At 38.6% G+C, this 26,587-nt stretch overlaps 1 protein-coding gene and 1 long non-coding RNA gene across 3 annotated transcripts in view; one reads left to right on the plus strand and one right to left on the minus strand.

Annotated features, from left to right (window-relative positions):
- Nucleotides 1-8,514, plus strand: part of COL1A2 (collagen type I alpha 2 chain) — a 49,604-nt gene extending 41,090 nt beyond the window's left edge. The window contains exons 42-50 of the mRNA XM_014057490.2: nt 42-149; nt 1,608-1,661; nt 2,257-2,364; nt 2,966-3,019; nt 3,154-3,261; nt 4,425-4,671; nt 5,575-5,765; nt 6,989-7,231; nt 7,635-8,514. Of these exons, the coding sequence (XP_013912965.2) occupies nt 42-149; nt 1,608-1,661; nt 2,257-2,364; nt 2,966-3,019; nt 3,154-3,261; nt 4,425-4,671; nt 5,575-5,765; nt 6,989-7,231; nt 7,635-7,781 (1,260 nt within the window). The 3' untranslated portion in view covers nt 7,782-8,514. The remainder of the gene's footprint in view (nt 1-41; nt 150-1,607; nt 1,662-2,256; nt 2,365-2,965; nt 3,020-3,153; nt 3,262-4,424; nt 4,672-5,574; nt 5,766-6,988; nt 7,232-7,634) is intronic.
- LOC106541914 (uncharacterized) lies at nt 46-26,477 on the minus strand. Of its 2 annotated transcripts, none has more exons than XR_015696335.1 (3): nt 26,201-26,477; nt 24,031-24,137; nt 46-129 (listed from the first exon to the last, which is right to left on the minus strand). It is a non-coding gene; the product is annotated as an uncharacterized LOC106541914 (long non-coding RNA). The 2 variants fall into 2 exon arrangements; XR_001313014.2 differs by lacking the exon at nt 46-129 and adding an exon at nt 22,174-22,770 and having other exon boundaries at nt 24,028-24,137.
- Nucleotides 26,478-26,587: the final 110 nt, after the last annotated feature.

A 26,587-nucleotide genomic window follows, 5' to 3' on the forward strand; every position in this document is an offset into this window, starting at 1 on the left:
GTACATCTAAATCAAACTATTTTCTTGCTTGTTCTTGTTAGGGTGAACGTGGTGCTCCTGGCAACACTGGTCCTGCTGGTGCTCTTGGTGCTCCTGGTCCTCATGGCTCTGTTGGTCCTGTTGGCAAATCTGGAAATCGTGGTGAACGTGTATGTAACTTTAAACCATTGTGAAAACATCAAAATGCTTCTAATTGTGTCAGATATATCAAGACCCTCTGCTAAACTCTTTAGCACACCTTTTAAGATTTTGTCAAGCCAGAAAGGCTAGGAACAAGAGCCACTTGGATTGCCCCAAAATATGTTTGGTAGTAAGATAATGTAAAAAAATCTCAAACACCTGTTGAAGCAATTATCTTGCTCAGCTTAATACCTAGAGTAAATAAGGAACAATTGTCCTAAAGCAGGAGACTCCAACCTTGGCAATTTTAAGACTTGCAGACTTCCAACTCCTATTCTATGAATGGAAGTCCACAAGTCTTAACGTTGCCATGCTTGGAGACCCCTGTCCTAAAGTTTATTTGCACTTCAGCATATAGTTCCCCTGAACATAGTGGTCCCTGTCTCTTGCTTGGCTACAAGCAAAGAGCCGAGGTGGTGCAGTGGTTAAATGCAGCACTGCAGGCTACTTCAGCTGACTGCAGTTCTGCAGTTCGGCTGTTCAAATCTCACTGGCTCAGGGTTGACTCAGCCTTCCATCCTTCCGAGGTGGGTAAAATGAGGATCCGGATTGTTGGGGGCAATGTGCTGACTCTGTAAACCGCTTAGAGAGGGCTGAAAACCCTATGAAGCGGTATATAAGTCTAACTGCTATTGCTATTGCTACAACCCTGTCAGAACTTTCTCCAGATGAGTTTGTTACTAGGAGGATTAATACTTTTTTTTAATCTTGAAGAACCATAAATCCATGAGGAACTCCTGAAGTTCCATCAATTTATAGGGAAAGAGATAAATTCTGGCAGTGGTTTGCTCTTCAAGCTTGTTTCAATTTAGTTTCTGAACATTTCGTTAGGAGACTAGGTAACATCATCAGCAGGATTTTCTTGTCCTATTCATCTTTGTCCTATGTATGCCTTGTAAAAAGACAGCAAAAAAGGTAAAAGAGATAAATTGATAAAGATTATAATGACAATACTTGGATTTCATCCATCTTCTATCCAATAGTCCTATCTTCTCATCCTACTTCCAATGAAAGACATCTGTATCTGTTGTCTTACTTAACTGAAATGTACAAAATTATTACAATACAATACAATACAATAGCAGAGTTGGAAGGGACCTTGGAGGTCTTCTAGTCCAACCCCCTGCCTAGGCAGAAAACCCTATACCATTTCAGACAACTGGCTATCCAAATGGGAACCACATCAGCTCTTTTCCAGTCCTCTGGCAGTTCACCAGTGCTCCAGGATCTCTGAAAGATATAGTTCAGTGGTTCTGAGATCTGCCAGTTCCTTCAGAACTCTGGAGTGTAATCTATCCAGTCCTGGTGATTTGAACTCGTCCAGGGTAGACAGGTGCTCACTTACTATTTTCTTCCCTATATTACATTCACTTTATACATTATTTTTATGGCCCATAAGCAACGGTTCCACTGTGTTATCATTTCAGGGTCCTGCTGGAGTTACTGGCCCCAGCGGTCCCGCTGGTTCAAGAGGTCCTGCTGTGAGTATAATTTTAATTATTGAATAGCTGTTGGTTTTTTTTAAAAAACTGTATGCATGTCAAGTATTTTTAAGAAGATACTCTCTTTTGGACTAGAAATGAAGGCATAAGTTTTGGAAATAATTCAGAGGGATGCCTAACTGATTAAGAAATGAATGAGTAAATAGAAAATGTGGATATGCAGGCAAGGATGGTCCAAGCCATTTCACTCTCCAGATCAAAAGACAACATAGGAAACTTAATTGTATGCCAGACATCAAATGGGCTGGCAATTATATGCATGTTTGCAATATGATGGTGTCCTTGGGTAGTTTAGGGATAATGTATCATGTCTTCCCAACCAAAAAGAGATGTGACGGCAAGAATAATAAATGGTGGGCTGCCACTACTCCTTTTTAAACTTTCTTGCTTTGGTTACCTCACTTGTATTAAGGTGTAGAGAGGTTTCCAAATTGAAAGAATCTACATGCATTTTAGTTCTTGGTTAATGGGATTGCTCTTGGACAAAGGTGGTGTATCTGAAACTTCTTCCAAGCTTTCTAGAGTACAAAACTTCCATTTGTAACTTTTCTCTATTTATCACTCTATTTATTAGGGCGCACAAGGTGTACGTGGTGAGAAGGGTGTTGCTGGTGACAAGGGTGCCAGAGGCTTGCCAGGTTTCAAAGGACATAATGGACTTCAGGGACTGCCCGGTATTTCTGTGAGTACAATTATCTGAACTATGTCCTAAACAGAAACAAATCCATTCTTTAGAACAGGTGTAGGTGCTCTGGGGAAGAAGAAATGGGCAAGCTTGCCATTTCAGAATGATACTGAAACACTGGTTTGTGTTCACATATTTACAATAAGATACAAGAATATTGTATTATCAGGATATACAGGAATGTCAAGGTGACTCCTCATGGCTCAGTATAGCGATTGAAAATTAAGCTATTAATTTTAAGCTAGAATTAAGCTATTAACCCAGATCATTGGATCCATATAGATCAACAAGTTTATCCAAGATTCTTTAGTTTCCTAGGACCTTAGGGATGTATAGGTGCTGTCAATTCAGTCAAGCCCACTGAGAAGCAAACTGCTCTATTAGAAATCCTGTTCCCACCATCTTTTCATGTTGAGGAAGGGAGAAGCTGTATATGCTCAGTGGTATTCATATCTCAGTACCCAATTTCCCAGTCAAAGAAATTCTTGGTCAAAATGATTGTAATTTTTCCCCAATTTTAGAATCCATCAGTTATAGACAAAACTCTGCAAGAAGACAGTAGGAAATTACAATTTCGTATTTTGTCTCATATTAATAGGGTCATCATGGCGAACAAGGTTCCCCTGGTGTTAATGGTCCCGCCGGCCCAAGGGTAAGTTTATATGAATGTCCTTTGTGTGGAATATTGAAATATCCTTTTGGATCAACAGGCATATTGTCTCACATTTTTACTGTTTACTTGCATCAGAAGTATACTGATGGCTTTGTTCTTTGTTCCTGTTTTAGGGTCCTTCCGGTCCTTCTGGCCCTGCTGGAAAAGATGGTCGCAATGGTCTGCCTGGACCTGTTGGTCCTGCTGGTTTGCGTGGATCTCATGGTAGCCAAGGACCATCTGTAAGTCTAAGTCTGAAGGATTGTTAGTGTAACAAAAACTTTTTAAAAAAAATGAACAGCAGATGATCCTGCATGGTTCTTCCAAAGTTAAACTTCACTTCATTCATTAAACCTGACTCCCAGATAAACGTATATAAGTTTGCAATCTCATTCCTCTACACATTTCACTGGGATTAGGTTCAGTGGTGGGTTGCAGGCGGTACGCCCCAGTACAGGCATATCTGTGCCTGCTGGGAGCAGCAGGCACTGTTCCGGTATGGTGTTCAGAGGGCCCACCTGCCTGTCCGCGTTCCTGAGCTGTATTTGACCCAAGCGGGCCATTTGTGCATGCAAACGCAGCATATAGGGCCTGCATGACACTCTGACGAGCAGCTGGAGCATCGCGGGTTGTGGGTGCACATGCGAGCGCAGTGTGCATGCACATGGTGGACGCCCGGCCCCGTCGCAGCATACCGGTTGCAGCGGGATCCAGAACTATATATATATATGAATATGAATATGAACATGAACATGAACATGAATATGAATATATATATGAATATATATGTGACTAGGTTCTTAGTATATTTCAGCTCCAAGAAGTTTAAGAGAGAATTTTAAGAACTGTGGCCCCAACACATTTGGAGGATAGCAAGAAGGGGAAGATTGCTTTATGCCATAAGCATAAAGGTTGATTTCTAAATATTCTTAATTGAAGCATCAGAACAATGCTAGTGATATATGTCACTAGCTAGATAGCTGCCATTACAAGTATTTAAATCAGCATTTTAAATTAAGTCACATAAGACAGCCTTCACTGAAGACATTCTTCCTGTTGCTGTAAAATAAATAAATAAAGAATAAAGAATTTATTCCAAATTCTTTGTTAGATAAAGAACTTACTCTCTGATTAGTAAACATTCCATTAAGAATATATAGGTTCATTGTAAATTCATAGCATTCTTCTCCAATTTAATTAACACTAACCATTTCTGAAATTGGGCAGGAATAGATGTATTGTTATATTTATTACTCATTCAATTTATATATCTTTCTATCCAAAGCTTATAGTCCTGATTATATTTAAGCCATTCAGATAGTCTTGAGATAGGACCTTATGCATATGACCATGGTGAACTGAGTTTCAACAAGCTAATTTTATTTTTTCCAAATGTACATTTTAGGGTCCACCAGGACCACCTGGTCTTCCTGGCCCACCTGGTCCCAATGGTGGTGCTTATGAAATTGGCTATGACATGGAATACTATCGTGCAGATCAGCCATCTCTTAGACCCAAGGATTATGAAGTTGATGCCACTCTGAAAAGCCTGAACAACCAGATTGAGACCCTCCTGACCCCAGAAGGCTCTAGGAAGAATCCAGCTCGCACTTGCCGTGACTTAAAACTCAGCCACCCTGATTGGAAAAATGGTATGTTAGCATCAAATAGTCAATATAAAATAACTAGTTGCATTGTTAATTTTTACAGTAATCACACAAAAGATGTAACTTGCCTACTCACAAAATGCATCAATATAGTCTTAGTTATCAAACTATCATGATGAATCATGATGTAATGATGCATATGTTATTCAGACATTATCATAGCTTAGTATAAATACCACTGGAATCAGTAATGCAACTGGATATTTATTCAAAGCAGTAAACCTCTACGTATAATATTTTCAGTGGAAATCTTTTTGTGCCATTTAACCTAGTGTATTCCATCCTTGGTATAAATAACACATATGAATGACAATTTCCCATTTCATAACAAGAACAAAACAACCATAAATTCACTCACTGAACGTGTATAAAAAGCAGACATTGGACAATTGTGTTTTTCTATCCGTATATTCAAATGTCTCTCCTGAAAGTAGTGCTTTCCAATATCAACTTGGCTTCTAAGGATTTCATTGATAAACACATTTAGTTCACCCAGAGTAAGGTTTTTTTAATGCATTGTTTTCATATTTATTATTTTTAAAGTAATGAGTTTCTACTAAAATTTATAAAGCAGTTCTTTCTCCATAATCTAGATTATGTAGTTAGCCTGGATCTCCATAGTATCTCAAGTAGCACCTTATAAACCTTTATATGTTAAAATTGTACAACATATTATATTCAAGCAAATGCTAATCAACAGATCTATATTCTCAGGTTCCCTCCTTATTTTTAGACATTGGTATTAATCAAATGTAAAGTTATAATCAGAGACAAATAACTAAGTGAATATTACCTTATGCTAGGATTTCAGGAGTGCTATTCCAACAGTTGAAGTATATACTGTATTAATCTCTGATAGGTGTCAAATCATTTTCTGTTTTGTGATAGGTTTCTACTGGATCGATCCTAATCAAGGCTGCACAATGGATGCTATTAATGCATATTGTGATTTCTCCACTGGTGAGAGTTGTATCTCTGCTAATCCTGGAAATTTCCCAGCCAAGAACTGGTACAGTGGCAAGAAACCTGATGAGAAGAGACTTGTTTGGTTTGGAGAAACCATCAATGGTGGTGCCCAGGTAGGGTTTGTTCTGTATAGCTATGGGAGGAAATATTTTAACCTATACTTTATATTCTTTATGTTAAATTAATCTACATATAATGTGTAACTTATCCACTTGTTTGTTGTCTTGCAGCTCCATTCCCCTCCCCTTTAAAAGCCTGTAGCTTACAAACATCATATTTCTGTTGATATTGCTCTCATGAAAGTTACTGCCATGCTAGCTACATAAGCAACAAAACTTTCATAATCAAACACACACACACACACACACACACACACACACACACACACATATACGACACAAAATAAATTAGTAAAATAAAGTATAATTACCTTAAGCAATCCCGTGCCTACCCTGAGCCAGTTTATGCGAAAAGCATGCTTTTGGGAATTTTGAATCATAATCTAACAAATATAAGGTGCCAGATTGGGAAAAACCCATCTGTCCCTCAAGTCTTGTTTAAAACTGTCTAAACTAGTTAGCTCCTAGAACTGTGTGTCCCGATTGAATCCATTAACCTCAGTTTGTGATGAGGTACATTGCTCTTATGGGATGCTGTGGCTCAGTGGCTAAGACCCGAACCTTGTCTATCAGAAAGGTTGGCAATTCGGCAGTTCAAATATCTAGCACCACGTAACCAACTGAGCTCATAGTTACTTGTCCCAGCTTCTGCCAGCCCCAACAGTTCAAAAGCATATAAAAAATGAAAGTAGAAAAATGGTAGGAAGGTAACAGCACTCCATGCGCCTTTAGCATGACCATGGAGACCTCTTTAGACGTGCTTTGGCTTTGAAACGGAGATGAGTACCGCCCCCTAGAGTTGGGAATGACTAGCACATGTGTGCGAGAGAAACCTTTACCTTTATCTTTATCTTGCTTTTACATTAATAAAAAAATAGCTTCAGGAAAGATTAGAAAGTTCTGGAAGGAGATATTCTCTCTTCATGTGCCATTCGTATTATTCATAAATACACGGATTATCTCTTTGGAATGATTAGTAAAGTTATAACAAATAACCTATTTCTGGATAGGATAAAAGTTGAGATCATTGGAATTCAGTTTCTGTCTAGGAAGCAGTTAATTACTTCCTAGACTAGTTGTGATTATTTTTGGTTCTATAATTAAAATTATTTCTTCCCCCCTCCCCCCATTTTTTAAACTTTCACACAACCATGTGTGCCATTTAAGCACAGAGTATGCCATAAGTTTATTTCCCTGATTTCATTTTTTTTCCCCAGTTTGAATATAATAAGGACGGTATGTCTACCAAGGACATGGCTACCCAACTTGCTTTCCTGAGGCTACTGGCTAACCATGCTTCCCAGAACATTACTTACCACTGCAAGAACAGCATTGCTTATATGGATGAGGAAACTGGCAACCTTAAGAAGGCTGTGGTGCTGCAGGGATCCAACGATGTTGAATTCCGAGCTGAAGGCAATTCCCGGTTTACTTTCACTGTTATTGAAGATGGCTGCTCTGTAAGTTCTACATTACTTCCTGCTCATAAATGATTATAATTTTATTGATGGTCTTTATAGAAAAGTAGGCCTTAAATTCAGCTTTTAATCACTGAAGACCACTTTGGTTCTGCTCCTCCCTTTGAGAACGCAGCTCCAGAACATCAAGAAAGGCTGGTGGCTCCCAAACCACTGGAAATTGAAAGGTCATCAGAGGAATGACAAAAGGCCAGGAATGGGACTATAAGGGGAACAGTGAGAAGGGACATATTTGGGCTAGAGGTTGAGGTCTCCAGAAGAGTGAGTGTATGGAAACATAATTGGGTGCAAGGGATTGTGTCATAGAAGCCTTTACTGATTTCTAATAACAGCAGATGAGTGGGTTCCCTAATAATGTTAATTATTCACTATCATTATCTTGCAGAGAAAGACCAACGAATGGGGCAAAACAGTGATTGAATACAGAACAAACAAGCCTTCTCGTTTGCCCTTCCTTGACATTGCACCTTTGGACATTGGTGGCGCTGACCAAGAATTCCGTTTGGACGTTGGCCCCGTCTGTTTCAAATGAATGAACTAAAACTAACTTAAAATCAAAACAAAAAAAATTCTCTCTTTGCCATTTCTTTTTTATACTGAAAGCTGACTCCTTCCATTCTTCTGTTCATCTACTTGCTTAAACTTTTGGCGAAAAAGAAGGAAAAGGATTTTTTTGGGAACATTGTTCAATGCAATTTAATACAGCCCCAAAAGGAATCAGAAGTTTTTCAAGATTTTGTCACCATGTTGTGGAAAATGTCAGCCTTTGTGTAAAAAAAAAAAAAACCAAAAATATTAAAAAAAACCAAATAAAAACATTCCTGAAAGTTTGCACCATTTGTGGCCTTTGAATATCTTCCACAGAGGAAGTTTAAAACCACAACTTCCAAAGGTTTGAACTACCTCATACACTTTTAAGCCAAGTGTGATCCACATCCTTATACATATGTTCTGAGGTGCTTTTGGACCCATTCATAGTAGAAAGGTGCTGATTCAATATTACAGAGTATATTACAATACTTGAAATTTAATGGTGCTAGTCATTTGGGGAAATAAAACAAAACAAAAAAAATCAATCCCTGCCTTTCTGTATTAAGTTGTATTGTTTATTTGCAATCTGTCTGAGAATAACTTCAGAATGCCCCATCTCACCATCAGATTAAGCATGTGGATCATATCTTCCCACACCCCATCTTCATTTTCTTCTTCAACATCAAATGTCCATGCTTTTAAATCTCATTTTCTTCTCTACAATGGGCCAAAAAGGAATCATCATTTCTCAACAACAAAAAATTGTACCTATTTTGTATATGTGAGATGTTTAAATAAATTGTGAAAAAATTGAAATAAAGCATGTCCAGTGTTCCAAAAGAAACCACTGATGAGTAAAGTTCCTTGCTTTAGTATATCTATTGATATTCTGCACTTAATATTTACTTTCTAACTCTTTTTGTTGCCTATTAAACTTTAAAAGGTAGTAAGATTTGCCTTTGCTCTTAAGTGTATATGACTGTATTTCCCACTATATTTAGAGTTTTCTTATAAGCAAAACTACAGGAAAAAATATTTCCTGTTTAAATCCATCCAAACATAGATGAATAAAACAAAATATTTTTTTTTACTTTAACAAAGGATTTATCAGGGATCCACAACATGGAATGCATTTTAGAACACATGTATAAAATTTCTTTATTTATTAAACTAATTTATACGGCACTCAACTGACATCAGGTTATTCTGGGTAGTTTACCATATTAAAATACGATGTAAAAATTGTAAAGTTCCTTGCATTAAAAATTTCCTGCCCATGGAAAATTTAACATAATAATACACTTGAAATATTGTATTCTTAGTATGTTAACTTCATAAGTAAAAGGAACTGTTAAAAGCACCCATAACACTGAAGTGACATAGTCTAAGATATTTATACCTTATCATTTTTCGGAATGCATTAATTCTCTGATCTCACAGAATTTTTTCAAAATAAGAGTAGATTTGTTCTCAGATGCATTATTTCATTATTAGATCTAACTAGAGAACTATCTTGCAAATGAATCAATCTGGGAAAATTATGACACAATCATATCTTTACTAATCCTGACAAAGCTAAACAAAGACAGCCTGGATAGGAGACCAGGGGATATTCCAAAGCTAGACTATATACTATAGCAGTGTTTTTCAAACTTTTTTGTGCAAAGGCACACTTTTTTCATGAAAAAAATCATGAGGCACACCACCATTAGAAAATGTTAAAAAAATTTAACTCTGTGCCTATATTGACTATATATAAAGTAATTTTCCCACGGCACACCGTACACTATGTCACGGCACACTAGTGTGCCGCAGCACAGTGGTTGAAAAACACTGTACTATACACTGAAAAATAAAAGCAAATTATTTGATGGGGTAATGGACATCCATTTCCATAGTCCCTGAAGAAAACAGTGTCTTTATAGTCCCCAGGAGTTAAACTCAGTTTTTGGAATGCAGGATCTGCATATAGATATTAAATAATTTATTTGTTTTATTCAAAAGTTCATGCACGTCAGCAAGCTGTCAATTTTATTTAATTCCATAGAGATTAGCTATGACTTATATTAAACTTATATCAACATATCCACAGATTCATATATCACTCCACAGTTCTTCACGGCACTCTCTGGGTAGTTAACAACGTTACCATATTGCCCCCAACAATCTGGTCCTCATTTTACCAACCTCAGTAGGATGGAAGATTGAGTCAACCTTGAACCAGTCAGGGTCGATGTCAAGAGTTTTGGCAGCATGACTATTATTATGAGACAAATCCCAGGAGCAAAAACACAACACACAGCATACAGAGCCTTGGAAAATTAATAGTGGTTTATATACAAAATATATACAAACATATACATGCAGAGATAAATCCCTTACCAGCTACGAACACAAGGAGAGAAATGAAAGACATGCTGAGAGAAACACCCTCTAATAGCCACCTATATATATAAACTTGTTTGGATCTCCCGTCAGAGTCTTAAAAGGTTTATAACATAGCTGCAAGGAATCAGCGTCATTGCATCAGCCTTGCTTTACATTGGTATCAGTTTACTGATTACAGCTTACAACATTTTATCAGCTGGCAGCTATTAAATCCTCAGTATCTTGACAGTCGAATTCCTGGTAGTAGGCAGAGTTAGCTTGCAAGGCTGCATTCTAACCACTGGATCACCATGGTTCTTAACCCTATGTTTTCATATTCCTACAAATAAATGAAACTGAAGCAAAACAGCATGTGTAGAAAGGCAGTACTAGTGGTGCTTTCAAAAAATTTTAGAACCTCTTCTGTAGATGTGGCCTGCTTTGTGGGAGTGGCTTGCTGGTCATGTGACCGAGTGGGAGTGGCTTGGCAGTCATGTGACTGGGAAGGAGTGACTTGGCAGTCTTGGTACCGAGAGGGAGTGGCCAAAATGATGTCAGCATTCCCAGTCAAGATAGAGGTATAAATTACACAAAAAAGAAAAAGGCATCCATACATTTAAATTTAACTTCAAAGCAGTGGCAACAACTTAAATCCATTAAATAATGTTTGTTAGGGCTATGCACTGTTTTTTAATATATAGGAATGTAAAGCCCACAGCATCTACTTGGTACTTTTTAAAGCAGCAGCACCTTTTTCCTGGATTCATGAAATATTTACTTTGAAGAGTTGTGGGTGGCTACTATATCTGCAGTCTTGTATTCTCTTCAGTACTTGTTTGGAACAGAATCAAAAATACCATCCAGTCCTAGCATTTGTACTAAAGCTAGGCAAGTTATTTTACAGGGCTCTGAACACTCCTTCAGATCCGGTCAATGAAGCAGATGTTCCAAAGTACTCCTACAACTTTCCAATGCTTTGAAATCCCACCAAATGATTTATACAGGTCTATTTCATACTTTCTTCTATACAGCGATCAGGGTGGTTTTACACATGGTTCACAGGTGGTCTATTTTTCAAGTACTTAGAGGGCCAATAACTGCCTTTCCTAGATTGCAGCTTTAGCTTCCTTGAATGTTAACACACCTTCAGGCCATTCAAATGTTGACTAGCTCTGATCCTGGAACCAGATCACATGCTTTATATATTAATATCATATTCAATATAATCATTGCTAAAAAAAAACAAGCAGCAGTTAGAGTTGTTTGTAACAAAACATGGGCAATAAATAAGAAGTTGATTCACCACCACCACCCCTATTTTAGCTTGTTTCGGTATTATATGCATTACTAATATTTTCCTGCAATTCTTCCATAATCCAGACTACTAAAAAGAGTTCTACATAATGAGACTTTTAAAATAAGTTTGATGTCCAACAGATTTTCTACTTATTAATATGAACAGGTTCTGCCCTGTTGCTTAAAAAATAAATTCCTACCACAATCTACAGGAAAATGCAGTCTGTAAGTATAATTTCTTTTGTGCTACTACTAATACCATTATACATACAAAAGGCTAGTAAGATTATTTGCAGAACAGTGTGCTCTCTCACCCTTGTCTTTGTTGTTTAAACCACTTTGTAGACTATAATATACAATATACTGTGTGTGTAGAGAGGAAACTACTTGGATTGGAATTATGTGCATCAGAAACAATACCTATTTGTTTCAGAGTATTTTCAGATTGACAGGCTGTCATGTGCTGAACTACCTGTTCTTTGTTTTGTGTACACAAACATAAAGTACAGTCGGTGCCCTGCAACTCCTGGCATGGATGGTTTGCCAGTTGAAATCTATAAAACTTTTTTGGAAATCTTAGCACAAGAGATGATAGTAATATTTAATGCTGTCTTGACGGATTCTATCGCACCGAAATCATGGGCTGAGGCCTATATAACCCTTTTGCCCAATGCTGGAGCTGACCGTACCCAAATTAAAAACTATAGGCCCATTTCACTTTTGAATGTGGATTATAAAATCTTTGCAGCTATGCTGGCGGATAGACTTAAATTCTTCCTTAGTAAATTTATACACCCTGATCAGAATGGCTTCTTGCCGTCAAGGCAATTGAAAGATAATGTTAGAATTATTTTGGATGCCTTAGAATATTATGAAGCCCGGCCGGATAAACAAGTGGCCTTTATGTTTCTCGACGCACAAAAGGCTTTTGATCAGGTAAATTGGAAGTTTATGTTGTCACAATTAGAAAATATGAAGTTTGGAGAAAACTTCTTAAATGCAGTTCGGGCAATTTATGTACAATAAACTGCGACATTATTGGTAAATGGAGAAGAGGCGGGTGATATTGAGATTGGTAAAGGCACAAGACAAGGACGCCCACTATCCCCCCTACTGTTTATCCTTACATTAGAACCCCTTCTAAGAATAGTGAGGAGTGATATACAAATTAAAGGGTTACGAGCTAAAGCTCAGGAATTCAAGGTCCAGGCTTTTGCCGATGATCTTGTTTTTATTCTGGAGGATCCTATGGCTTCTGGGATACAACTTCTACGAAAAATTGAGGAGTATAAATAAAGAGAAGACAAGACTGTTAATTAAGAATATGACTTTGAACCAGAAAAGGGAAGTACAAAGCCTGCTAGGGATTAACATGGCCCATAAAATACAATACTTGGGAATTTGGCTCACGGAGAGATGTTCTTCTATCAAAGTAGATAACTATATGAAATTACTACAACAGGTATCTAAGGACATGACTAACTGGAGTGGTAAACAACTATCTTTGATGGGCAGGATTGCGACAGTTAAGACACATATACTACCAAAAATTTTGTTTTTGTTTCAAACGGCACCAACTAAATTGGACAAAAAAAATTTTTAATCCTTGGAGGCAATAGTGTCTTGATTTATATGGCAAGGTAAGAAAGCACAAATCAAAGCCCAAATGTTGCAAAAATGTAAAGAACTGGGAGGCTTCGGAGTACCCAACTGGGAAGCATATTATAATGCAGCAATTGTGACATGGGTGAAGGATTGGGTGACGTTGAGTAGAAGGCGCCTATTGGCTAAAGAGGGACACGACCTCCCCCAGGAATGGCACGCCTCCCTCTGGCAAGAAAGAGATACCCCCCAAAGGTACTTCATGGGACATTATATTTGGAAGATTTTGATTGGGGTCTGGGAAAAAATGAGGAAAAAATACTATCTTAGGGTTCCATGCTGATTGGCAGTGTATTTAATTGGACAAGAAACATAACATATAAAGACATTATGACAGAAGATGGCAACATGAAAACAAAGATGGAATTAGAGCAGCAGGGCAGGAATCTGGAATGGTGGGAATATTTACAGATTAGAAATAGGTTTAAAAGCGATAAGGTACGGTTTGGGATCTACCCAAACCCTCAGGGGCTAGATAAGATTTTGTTTGGTGGAGATAAGAAAATGTTATCGAAGATTTATCAGTTTTTGACCTGTCAAGATGCTAAAGAAGAGATGGATAAAAGCCTTCTAATAACATGGGAGAGAAACTTTGGTTATGAGATTGAAATGGGCAAATGGTGGGATCTATGGAGTAAGACTATTAAACTCACAATATCTACAGCATTTAAAGAAAACATATACAAGATGACTTATAGATGGCACCTCCCCCCAACGAGGTTAGCCAAAATGTTTCCTGGGTTATCTCCACTGTGTTGGAAATGTGGAAGAAGGGATGGCACATTCTACCATATTTGGTGGTCTTACACTGAGGCCACGAAATACTGGAGACGGATTCAAAAATGGCTAAAAGAGGTTACTGGGGCAAGCATGGAATGGAAACCCGAGAATTTTTTACTAAGCATACAACCAGAAAACATGAGTAAATCTACAATTATATACATATAATTGTGGCTGCAAGAATAACTTATGCACAATTTTGGAAATCCACTACCATACCGCCAGAAGATGCCATAATTAAAAAGATCTATGAATGTGCAGAAATGGACAGAATGACGGATTGGCTGAGGGACAAAGGAGAAACAGAACATTATCTTAGCTGGAACCTATGGTATATGTGGGCGACAAGGAGAACAGCAGGGACTTAAAACGGGGAAAGTTAAATAGCAGTTGTTAACAATGGGAACTAAAAGTGAACATGGGTATTGTAATAGATCCCTGAACTTTGTAACAAAAAGATGTTGCTTAGAGACTAAACAATGAGGAAGGAAAAAAAAGTTGGGCTGTGAATGACTGTCACCGCGGGGGGGGGGGGGGATTGTATGTTTAAAACTGAATTTGTATTTGTATGTTTTATCCTTTAAAAAATGTATAACTAATAAAGGACTATTTAAAAATAATAATAAAGTACAGTCGGCGCGACTGTTAACTCTTTATACTGTATATAATCTCTGAAAATGTAAAAGAGAGAAAACATAGGATTCCCCAGCCTGTCCCAACTGCATTTCAGCTTCTGCAACTTCCCTCCACCCTCTAAATCTAGGGCCAATAAATTATATTCCAATCTACACAACAGAAACCGCAGCCCCCAAACACACACACACACACACACACACTCTTACTCACTGTTTCCATTTCTTTGAATGATTTTTCAGCACCTGTCCCTGCATAAAGAGGCTCAAGGAAAGATAATCAATTTCTTATTGGATTTGGAAGTACTTAGAAGTAGCAAAAGTTCCCACTGCTTTCCGGTGTCTCAAAAGCCCATCATAAAGGCAAGAGTCCAACCTTCTGCTTCTCAGTGCAGAAATCCCTATTATGTTCCAGTAGATTTCAGAAGCATCCCTTGGAAGCAGAAACAGCCAATGTGGACCCTCAAGAGTAGTCACTGACTGCTATATAAGGTTTCTGTAGTGCTGTGAGCTATACAATTTAAAGTTTCTGCACACTGCTATCAAGCAATTTAAGCAGGAATATATACCTCTGAGTAAACAGGTGTTTTGCTTATGGCATTTGTACATTACTGCAACAAGCAAGCACTTGCCCTCTAAATAAGTTAGTCATAATATTAAAACTTGATAAGTGTTCTTAACAAGAAATTCACAATGGTAGCATCACACATACATTCCAAAAATACTTATGATATTTGCACAACCACCTGCTTTGCAGTTCTTGTCTTCTTAACTGATGGGAGATTGAAACCCAATAAATATATCACCAATAAAAAAAGAATAGTATGTTGGACTACTGAAAAAGTCAGCCAAATGTGAAAATGCGAAGAAAAAAATATTGGACTTCCTGCTAAGAAGTAATAATTTTTATATAGTATGCACAATTCTTTTAGTTAAATTATTGCTGAACAATTTATAATAGTTGCATCACAATATTATTCTAAGATATTTTCCACTACTACCCTACTTCCTAGATGTTCACTATTGTCACTCCATCCCCACCCTCCCAAGATTTAAGGGCATGTGAAACAGTTTTGATGAAAGTTGTAGGTTATTAAACTTCTCTCCTTTGAAATAATGTTTGGTTTTAATTCTCCAATGAATCAAAAGGAACGTTTCACGCTTCCTAGTTACACAGCATTTGTTTTAGCTTTCCATAACTCTCCCCAAAACCAACCAAGGAAGATAAAACTACAGAAATCTAATACTGTTGTTCACGGCTTTGCACTAAATTATCTGTATAGTAAGCCAAAAATAATTTAAGATTTAATTAACCCACCTGTTTCCCCCATTAACGTGCAAATACATTTTTCTTGTTCAGAGACTGCATGAGAGATTTCCCAGTCATTGCAAAATATCACATTAAATCCACATAACTACTCAAGTTTGTTTCAGTATGCTCAAGGAAAGAGCAGGCACTATCTTTCAACACTTAGAAGTCCAACAATAGGCTTTTTTTCTTAAATCAAGTTGAGCTGACTTGCCTTTTCCAGAGCAAAGGTGTACTGTTTTATCCAAGTAAATAGGAATGCTTTGTAAGGTATTCCACCAACACAGCATACCATACTCATATTCCTCTTCGCCAAGGGTTGCTAACTTATCTTTGCTTTTAATAAAGTGAAGGTTTGCCTCTTCCCCCCCCCCCAACCTTTAAAGAAATAATAATTACTTCCTCACTTAAGCCTCAAGATTTGGGGGCATTCAGAATAAATCTTCTCAATTTCCACAATTCACAGAAAACCGAATCTTACTTAGAAATAAACCCAGCTGGTTTCACGTCTTTGTATCCTGTACTTTTCAAGTAAGGTGCAACTACACAACTCTATGCATGTTTATCCAGTGTAACTATTTAGAGACTCTTCTCCCCTAACAGTTCAGCCAGTCTTGCTATTCCTAGTCAAACCACAACAAAGGCAAAGAGACTGATCTCCATGCCCTCCTGAGGGCAGCTGGTCACCGCCTCCATAAGACCCATCATCCCCAGAACTCCCCTAAGTGAAGCACTGACCTCTTAGCCAGGTAAGTTTTTTTTTTTAAAGGGTGCACTACGAGGTAGAGGAACAGGAGAGCCACTTACCTCCCCCTATTGAACATTGTTAAACGGGGCGCTCCACTCCGTCTTTTGCCCCTCGGAGACAAAAAACCAGCAGGAAGGAGAGTAGGTACTTACCTGGAGAGAGCCACATCGCTCGGGCTGCGCAGGTCTGATCGTCCATTTCTCTTTAAGATGGCTGGTAAACTCCCGGTCGAAGTCCGGTGGAGGCAGGAATGCAAAAACAATGCCTACTACTCCCTTGCAAGGGGAGCACAGGAAACCGCCTGGGTTTCTGCTCCCGCCTCACTTGTCTGGAGCCGCCGACTCTGGCAGTGGAGCTGGTTTCTCGCCACTTCGGCGTCCCTGAAAGGTGACTCTGCATTCTCCCTTCCCTTCTCCCCTCCTCCCTTCAAAAGCTGTGAGGTGCTTTCTTACCACCGGTTGCCCAGCTGGCACAGCCCCACGTGCATGCCTCCTCCTCCTCATTCCCGAAAGGCTCTTCTCCTCCTTTCCGAAGCTCAGCAGGAGCTGGGCACAAGGGAGGCTGCTTTTGAAACCACACCTTGGAAAACTCTGCCAGGAAGGGAGGCAGGGAACTAGTTGGGAGGGACACCCTGAACTTGCCTAGGAGGCTGGCAGCACTGTGCAAGCTACTGCCCACTGGCCCCATGCTTTGCTGGCGACCATGACTCCTAGGCAATTTTGGGGAGGTCCTAGGCGGTTGGCCGCACTGTGCAAGCTACCGCTCACGAGAGGCGACGGAACGGGCAGGGGAAGCGAGCGAGAAGGCTAGGGCAGGCATTCTGGTACTGCCCACCGGATGAAGGGGTTCTAAAATGTACGGTAGATTTCAGGAACCTCTTCTACTGCACTGGTTAGAACCGGGAGCAACCCACCCCTGGACAGCACCCATGCATCCTCCTAGAGAATGAAATATTTTGTGGAATATTAAAAAGGCAGAATTGAATATTTCCCTTAAAGGAGAAATGGAAAAAAATATTAAGGGAAGCACATCCCAGCCCCAGTCTCTCTGGGGAAAGCAGAAACTGAAGAGGCCAGCTTTTAGAAATGCAGATTTGGTAATCACTTCAGAAACACTGGGTCAGGCAGATAAGCAACAAGCCAAAGGTTGACAAGATTAGGTTAAACAACCTAGAATTTGCTTTTCCCCTTTTGCCTATAGAGCCAGCTATGACCCTTACATGACCCCCATAGGGATCCAGAAGTATAAAACACATCCACTCAACTCCATTTTGTCAGCTTTCCTAGAACTGCATGCTGTGTGTGTTGATTCTGTTCATCAATAAACAGAATTTTTCTTTCTAGTCAGCCTCCATTTTATTTCCATCTTGGAACTGGATCTGAATTTTTCTTCCAACACATGTAGCATACTATCAGCTCTTGAGCAGATTCAATTAAAATAATTACACTTTTTAAATTCATCTTGAAGTAATCCAGGTGCCAAGAAGAGATGTCATGTCATTAATAATATTGCCACAATGGCTTGTCTACATCTTACATTGTGGAAAATGCACAATCTCTATGGAAAGCACAACATACAATCAATGGATGGAGAACAAATCTGTCCTGAACCATTGTCTTCTGCTTGGAAAAATATCACAGAAATAATACATTTAGAAAAAACATAGAGCAGTTTACTGTTTCATCGACTTCAGGTCCTTTAACTATTCTACTTATAATATAATGTTAAAGATACTGACACATGAAGAGAAACAAATACATTATTTTGATAATTAAATGTCTTTAAATAAGGTAATTGTGAATAGATAGGACATCTATTTCCATTTCTATTTTCAGTTTTCAAATCAAAACATTATTTATTTAGCCAAACAGTTAATCCAGAAACAAAGGGAGAATGAAATAGAATTACCCCATAAATATCAGGTTATGAAAATTCCCAAACTACATACATACAAAAAGAGATGGCAGGGAGAGAAAAAAAGAAATGGAATCTCTAAAAGACTACCCAGAAGGCATTGAGGATAATATTGACTGGGTGGGAGACGGGGGAGGAAAAGAGGAGAGGATGAATGAAATAGGTTTGCTTGAAGTTCTAGAAATATTTTCCACAAAAATGAACTCTTTGTTCTCGATCCTCAACAGTACAATTTTATAAATCATTAAGGGCCTGGTGGCAACACACAAACTGAAGGAATTACAATTTCTTTTTTGCAATCCCACAGAGTTCCCCCTAAAGGCATTCCATGGAACAACAATATAATTCTTTTTTTTAAAAGAAAAAAGCAATAAAAAATATCTATTGAGTCTTCAATAAGTTACGTGCTTTTATTTTATCCTTCAAAAATATTCTCATAGGTTGCAAAAAAGGAGATAGAGAGAAATTAAAAGGCCACCTCCATCCAGGGACATTAACCCATCAATATGATTTTAATAACATTTTTTTAAATATTGAGAAATTGGTAACTGGAGAGACTATGTCTGTCTGTCTGGAGAGACTATGTCTGTCTGTCTGTTTGTCTGTCTGTAGCTTCTCGCTGATGCTAGGCTCAAAACCTAGGCTCAAGACTCAATTAGTACAGATTAGTATTGGGTTACAAGCATTCATTTAGCACCCGTTTGAAGTTTCGACATAAAGCGTCCACTTAGGATTTATGTGCAAGTCCCAGAATTACGAATGTTGCAGCACCACAACAGTTGTTCATCCTTAAGAATGACTGCAAGTCTGCAACATATCCCCACAACTGTTTCCCTCCTCCCATCCTGCACTGAATCACAATCACTTACCTTAGAAGATCTGTCTCCTCTCTGCAATGGTTTATTTCCTTTTGAGGGAGAGGAAAGTTGATAAAAACTCCTGGGTGCCATAATATCACACAAGTTCAGGTAGCCATCCTCTTTTGCGAAACTGAGTGCCTGAACTCTCACAAGATTACGGATCCCAGAAACTTACATTGTCAGCAAAAAGTTTTTGTGGTGCCAGTCACCTGCTCCTATCTCCCAACTCCTTTCCACCATCATCAGGACACCTTTCACAGAGACCTGACGAGACTGGAAGCTTCATGGAGAGATTCGCTGTTATGAAATGCCCCATAGATGCCTATGAGGGCTTTGAAAATTGAGGGATTTGCTCTGTTTTCAAAAGTCTCATAGGTGTCTATGGAGCATTTCAGGTTGAAGGGATTTGCTACATTTTGAAATGCTCATAGATGTTAGGGGAGGTGGGGAGGAGTAGGAGACAGATGCCATAAACACTTTTCACGCCTAGGAGCTTGCATCGACTCTTTTCTCCCTCAAAGCAAAAGAAACTGCAGCAGAGAGGACACAGATCTTTGCAACATAAATCAGTGCACCACAGCAGGGACTGGGAAGCATGGGGTATCAGTGGGTTGGGAAGGCCTTTGAGGCCTGTTCCATCACTAGCAACCCCATAGCCTCCCCCACCCTGAGATACCTCATGTGCACTTAACAACCCACATTTGCCCATGCATTAAATAAGTGATTGAATTAGCAATTAAATTAATGAATGTATGGGCAAAAGTAGAGAGTGATCTTATTCAAAGTACAAGATTCACTCCCACAAATCCTTGAGGTATGAATGGAATGGGCATTACATTCATAACTCGAGGACCACCTGCACTTGTATAATAGAGATTGTCAGGAAATTCCAGGGCTATAGACTGGAGGGGGGGGAGGGGGGAATAATATAGAAAAAAGTAATAGAAATCTACTTCCATCTTACCCAGCACTTAGGGAAAATACTTAGGGCTCAGTCTGAAGAGAACTTTTTTTTATCTTGTAAGTGTGCTTTAGATACTCCCCTTGCAGTTCAACTAACTAAAGTGAATGATTATAGTACAGTATGTGTTTAATTTCTCTGCATAGTTCCAAGACACGTGGTTAAATTCTTCGTTAGGTAAATGGCATGCATCAAACAATTAAAGGGGGAGGGAGAAACTAAACTTTCTTAGACCTAATGCATGGATCCAGAGTGCCACCTGTTGTTTCAGAAAGAAATTGCAGAACTACAGAAATTTGGGGATCAGACTTTTATATACTATACATAGACCTCCCAAAACAGCTCCCAACAGAAACCAGCATGGCTGCATAAAGAACTCTCTGACAAATTGAAAGACAAAAAAAAGATGAGTATAAAAAGTGGAAAGAGGGGGACATAACTAACTAACCCGAGGCTGTAAAGATGAAGTGAGGAAAGCTAAGGCTCACAATGAAGAAAGGCTTGCCACAAAAGTAAAAAATAACAAAAAAAGCTTCTTCCAATATGTTAAAAACAAGAAAAAGGTTAAGGAAACAATTGGTCCATTGCTGGGAGAAAGCGGCAAAAAGATAACAAGCAACAGGGAGAAAGCAGAACTATTTAACTCATTTTTTGCATCTGTCTTTACACAAAGGGATAAAACAGTCCAACATATCAAAAAACAACACTACAAAAATCAGATAAGGAACACAAATTGAAATAGGGAAGAAAATGGTAAGTGAGCACCTGTCTACCCTAGATGAGTTCAAATCACCAGGACTGGATGGATTACACCCCAGGGTTCTGAAGAAACTGGCAGATGCGATCTCAGAACCACTGAACTATATCTTTCAGAGATCCTAGAGCACTGAGGAACTGCCGGAGGACTGGAAAAGAGCTGCTGTAGTTCCCATCTTCCAAAAAAGGGGGGAAAATAGATCCAGAAAACTACAGACCTATCAGATTGACCTCAATACCAGGAAAGATTCTGGAAAAGATAATCAAGCAACGAATTAGTGAAACCTAGAACTTGTAATAGCCAAAAGCCAACATGGGTTTGTCAAAAACAGATCATGCCAGACTAAACTTATTGCATTCTTTGACAAAATGACAAAATTGGTGGACCAGAGGTATGCCGTCAATATAGTTTACTTGGACTTCAGTAAGGCATTTGATAAGGTAGACCATAACCTACTACTAGATGAAGTAAAAAAATGTGGGTTAGACAGCATCACCACCAGATGAATTTGTAACTGGCTGACCAAATGCACTCAACATGTAGTCCTCAATGGAACTGCATCTACATGGAGGGAAGTATGCAATGGAGTACCCCAAGGCTCTGTTTTAGGCCCAGTACTCTTCAACATTTTCATCAAAGATTTGGATGAGAGAATAAATGGGGAACTCATCAAATTTGCAGATGACAGCAAACTGGCAGAAATAACCAACACTCCAGAAGATAGGCTTAAGATATAGAAGGATCTTGACAAACTTGAACATTGGGCACTATCTAATAAAATTATTATGAAATTCAATGGTGAAAAGTGTAAGGTTCTACATTTAGGCAACAAAAATGAAATGCACAGGAACAGTATAAATGGTACCTTGCTCAATAGTAGTAACTGTGAGAGGGATCTTGGAGCCCTAGTGGACAACCATTTAAATATGAACTAGCAGTGTGCAGCAGCTGCCAAAAAAGCCAACACAGTTCCAGGCTACATAAACAGAGGGATAGAATCAAGATCATGTGAAGTGTTAATACCACTTTATAATGCCTTGGTAAGGCCACACTTGGAATACTGCATTCAGTTTTGGTCGTCACAATGTAGAAAAGATGTGGAGACTCTAGGATGAGTGCAGAGAAGAGCAACAAAGATGATTAGGGGACTGGAGACTAAAACATGAACAGGAACTGGGTATGTCTAGTTTAATAGAAAGAAGGACTAGGGGAGACATGATAGCAGTGTTCCAATATCTCAGGGGTTGCCACAAAGAAGAGGGAGTCCAACTATTCTCCAAGGCACTTGAAGGCAGGACAAAAAGCAATGGGTGGAAACTAATCAAGGAGAGAAGCAACTTAGAACTGAGTAGAAATTTCCTGACCATTAGAACAATTAATCAGTGGAACAGCTTGCCTCCAGAAGTTGTGAATGCCCCAACACTTGCTTAAGAAGATGTTGGATAGCCATTTGTCTGAAATGGTATAGGGTTTCCTGCCTAGGCAGGGGGTTGGACTAGAAGACCTCAAAGATCCCTTCCAACTCTGCTATTTTATTATTGTATAAAATATATGTGCTGGTTTCCAAGCACCTGAATATTGATTACTGTACCTGACCATAAGGATGCTGCACTGATTTTAAGTGCAAGGACTGGTTATAAGTCAATTTTTTCAATGCCGTTTTAACATCACACATTAAATTAATGGTTATAAGTCAAAGACTACCTGTAATGAAGAAAAAAGAAATAACCTGGTCAGGTTGTTTGGCCAGGTTGCAGCTGATACAAGGAGATAGGCATATCCAATATGAGATGCTGTTTAGAACTAACACAAATGTTTATAGCTTTTCCTCCTCCACTTAGTCTTTCAATATATTTTCTACTTTCTCCTCCTCTATGATCTTTCTCTCGATGAATCAGCACTGTTTTCTTCCCTTTCTTGTGTTCCAGGAAGCCCTTAATAGGATGCCATCCCCATGTGGCACATTCTATAAGATCAAGATACCAAGGAAAATTAGGTTGTTCTGCAATGCTCAAAAGCTTAACTAATTTTTTCTTTGTGACCTTTTTCCTGTTGTCAGCTACAATTTCTTAAATATTCTGCATCAATATAATTTAGCGGCTTCACTAAAATAGAATTCTTTATTGGCCAGGTGTGATTGGACACACAAGGAATTTGTCTTTGGTGCATAGGCTCTCTGTGCTGTCCCAACAGTATATAGCTAATATAGGAATTAAAAGCTGTCTCCTTTAAGAAACTATCTCATGGGAAACGTAACTACCTTATGGGAAATGTAGTCCCATAACATGTGACCACATCTGTGCTCCCTGATTGGGCAGTGAGGTACTGTGCCCGGGAAATTGATATATTACTGGGCATTCACTGAATTGCCTTCGGTTCTACCAGAAGCAGCTTTGCACCAGCAGCATGGGTTAGAGAAACTAATGCCTTTTTACACTACGTGATGGGACAGATCATGGAAAGTCAGAAGACTCTTAACACTGAACTGTAAGTTTTGCTATTAAGGATGCCTGACAATAAACGTGATCTGAAAGATATTCCTAAGCGTGGAGTTAATTGGCTGCCCGAGCAGAACCTCATTGCCAGGGGCAGAACACTCTCAATGTACATAAAAAGGCAAGGTACATAATAACCATGAGGTGCAACACTTAATGATAGTCATAGGGTACAAATAAGCAATCAGGAAACAATCAATATAAATATAAATAGTAAGGATATAGGCAACTAGATATTGCTTCTTGAGTGGAACAGATTTTAGCAATTAAATGGATTGGAAGCAGCATAGTTCCTTCTTTACATAAGTTACAGTATTGTTATGTTATTTCCAGAATAAGCGCAGGGGAGAGGTGGGTCAGTTAATTAATCCAGTCAACAGAACATACAAGGAATATGTACTGCTTATGACTGGAGACTGGAACGCCAAAGCTGGAAAGATTAAACAGATAAATATAGCTGTATTACCACATTTGTAGGAAAATGAAATGAAGCAGTTTCTTCATAGAAAACATTATCATCAAACAGCCAGACATGGAAATGGGAATGCCAGAGGTTCAAACTGGTTGTAGAAAAACCTGTGAACACAATATGTTATTGCTAAACAAAAGACATGAGTTGGAAAATTGAGAAAGCCAATGAACACCAAAAATAAATCACTATATTCTTCATTGATAATAGAAAGATTGAGCTGATCTTGTTAAGTTGTTGACAGTGCTCAGAAAAATCTGAATCCTAGAACATCTGGTTCTTATGAGAAATTTATGGTATATATAACTTTGGAAGTCACTATATAGACAAAATAGTGAAATAGGCTGACTCCAGGTTGGTAAAGGAATGTCACGAGGATATACATGCTCACCATATATTCAGCCTATATGCAGAATATATATTAAGAGAAGCTGACTGGAAGATCCAACAGTTTTGGATCTTGGGAGTGTGGTTTTAAAACTGGAGGAAGAAACATCAAAACCTGCACTATGATAATGACACTAACCCAATAGCTAAAAATGCAGAGAGTCTGCAAGCTTTAGTAACAAAAATCAAGTAACATAGTGAAAAAAGGGACTAAAAATATAAGCTGTTTTGAATAACACTTTAATTGTTTTAGCTAGGTTCTTTAAAAAGGTTTAAAGGTTCTTTAAAAATATTATTTGTTAATAATATTACATAAGATTTTCTGGTAGTAACCTGAACCAGCAAATATTGATTTGTATGCTTCATGTTTTATACTAAAGATAGGTTTCAATTATAAATGTCTAAAAATAAATACAAGTAACATAAAATAAGAAAGGATTGGAGTTCTGTCTGGGATTTCTGATTTTCACAATGGGATATATTGTGATCAAATGCTAAATGCAATTCAGAAAAGCTTTGATATAGGATCCAGACGTTTTTTTCTTTTAATGAAGTTTTTCCAATTCTCAGAGACTGCCTAGACAAGTTCCTGCAGTTTTACTAGGAAGATTTTTCAGAAGTGATTAGCCATTTCTTCCTTCATAGGGCTAAGAAAAAGTGAGTGGCCCAAGATTACCCAGGTGATTTGTACCAGTATGGGATCATAGCTCACAATCTCCCTGTTTCTAGTCTGATGTCTTAATCACTACACCAAAATGGCTTATTACAAAGTTAATACTTTCTATAATTTTTCAAGTAACTTTAGGAGAAAAACATTAAATGGATGAATGCAGGCTACTTTTATTAATTATGGTAAATTCTGTTCGGCTGTATTTTGTCATTCTGGACATGTAATCAATCTGTTCCTCTTTCCTTATTCCACCCTTAAGTATAATATTTTTTTTAAGTATAAATCCTTATTACGGTCAAAGACCAGCAATACATATTACTTTTTACCCTATGTTAAAAGCACTGACATTAAAATATAATTTAAAATTATTGATGTTAAAAGTGGATAATAAAATACGTGTTCTCAAATTGTTCGGGTCACTCCCTGGTTTGAGGCATGCCTGTCTCAATTCTTAATTGGGCATTAGGAGTTATTTTGGGTGCAGCTAAGACAGCTCGCAGGAATTTGGTTTGTATGGTTTCTAGCAAGTCTTTCTTTGCAAGGATTCCTGTTGGTGCCCCATATAGAATTTGTGCCAATGCTGTGGCCTCAAAAAGTTTTAAGACAGCAGGTACTAACTGACTTCCACCTGTGTAAAATAAATGTTTAATTGTGTTTGAGAACCTATTGGCTGCACTGCACAGCACTGGCACAATCTTTACTACTCAGTGCTTTAATTACTCCCTTTCCTTTCGTAACTTTCAAATCAGTTTAAGTGTGTAGGAATAACTTTGGAAGACAAGAACAACTGCAACCAAGAGGACAGTCTGAAAAAACGAAATTTGAACCCGAGGGAGGACAGATACAGAAAGGATCTCAGAAAGGACCCTTCCTAGTTTTCGGGAGAATAAAAGCGGTACTTTCACATTTGCAAGATACTTTTGAACTAACTTTACATAAAGATAGGGCGAGTACTCATGGGTATACTTTTTGCCTGGATACCAGGTATGGCTAATGAGTAACTGCTCCCTCACCGCATCCTTCTAAGTCAATCTAGCGCCGTGTTTCTCCCGCGAAGGTTTGCTCTTGCAGTTTAAGCAGGTGGGGAGAAAATATAAGACACTACTACAGTACCTTCATTCACCATGAGCCAGAATGCCATAAAAGGACGGCAAAGACGACTAAAGTGGGGGAAAGCGCTGCCTCTGCTCTCGCTCCCACGGAGCCCCGCGTTGGATGGCACGGGGCCGTCAGCGGCGGATCCTCCTCCTCCGTAGCGGGAGAGGAGCACAGAGGATCAGTGACAGACAGCATTTCTCAGCTTTTGACAACTTTGAAAGTCTATGGACTTCAACTCCCAAGATTCCCCAGCCAGCGTCCCCATAGCTGGCTGGGGAATTCTGGGAATTGAAGTCTGCCTATCTTCAATTTGTTATAAGCTTGGAGGAACCGCTACCCGAAGTCGTTGCCCCAGGAGGCGGAAGACCCGGTGCACGTGCTCCTTGGCTGCCGAGTTGAAAA

The sequence above is a fragment of the Thamnophis sirtalis genome, unplaced genomic scaffold, assembly GCF_051295495.1.
Source record: "Thamnophis sirtalis isolate CommonGarterSnake01/CBP01778 unplaced genomic scaffold, rThaSir2_p1.2 scaffold_4, whole genome shotgun sequence".
NCBI classification, from domain to species: domain Eukaryota; kingdom Metazoa; phylum Chordata; class Lepidosauria; order Squamata; family Natricidae; genus Thamnophis; species Thamnophis sirtalis.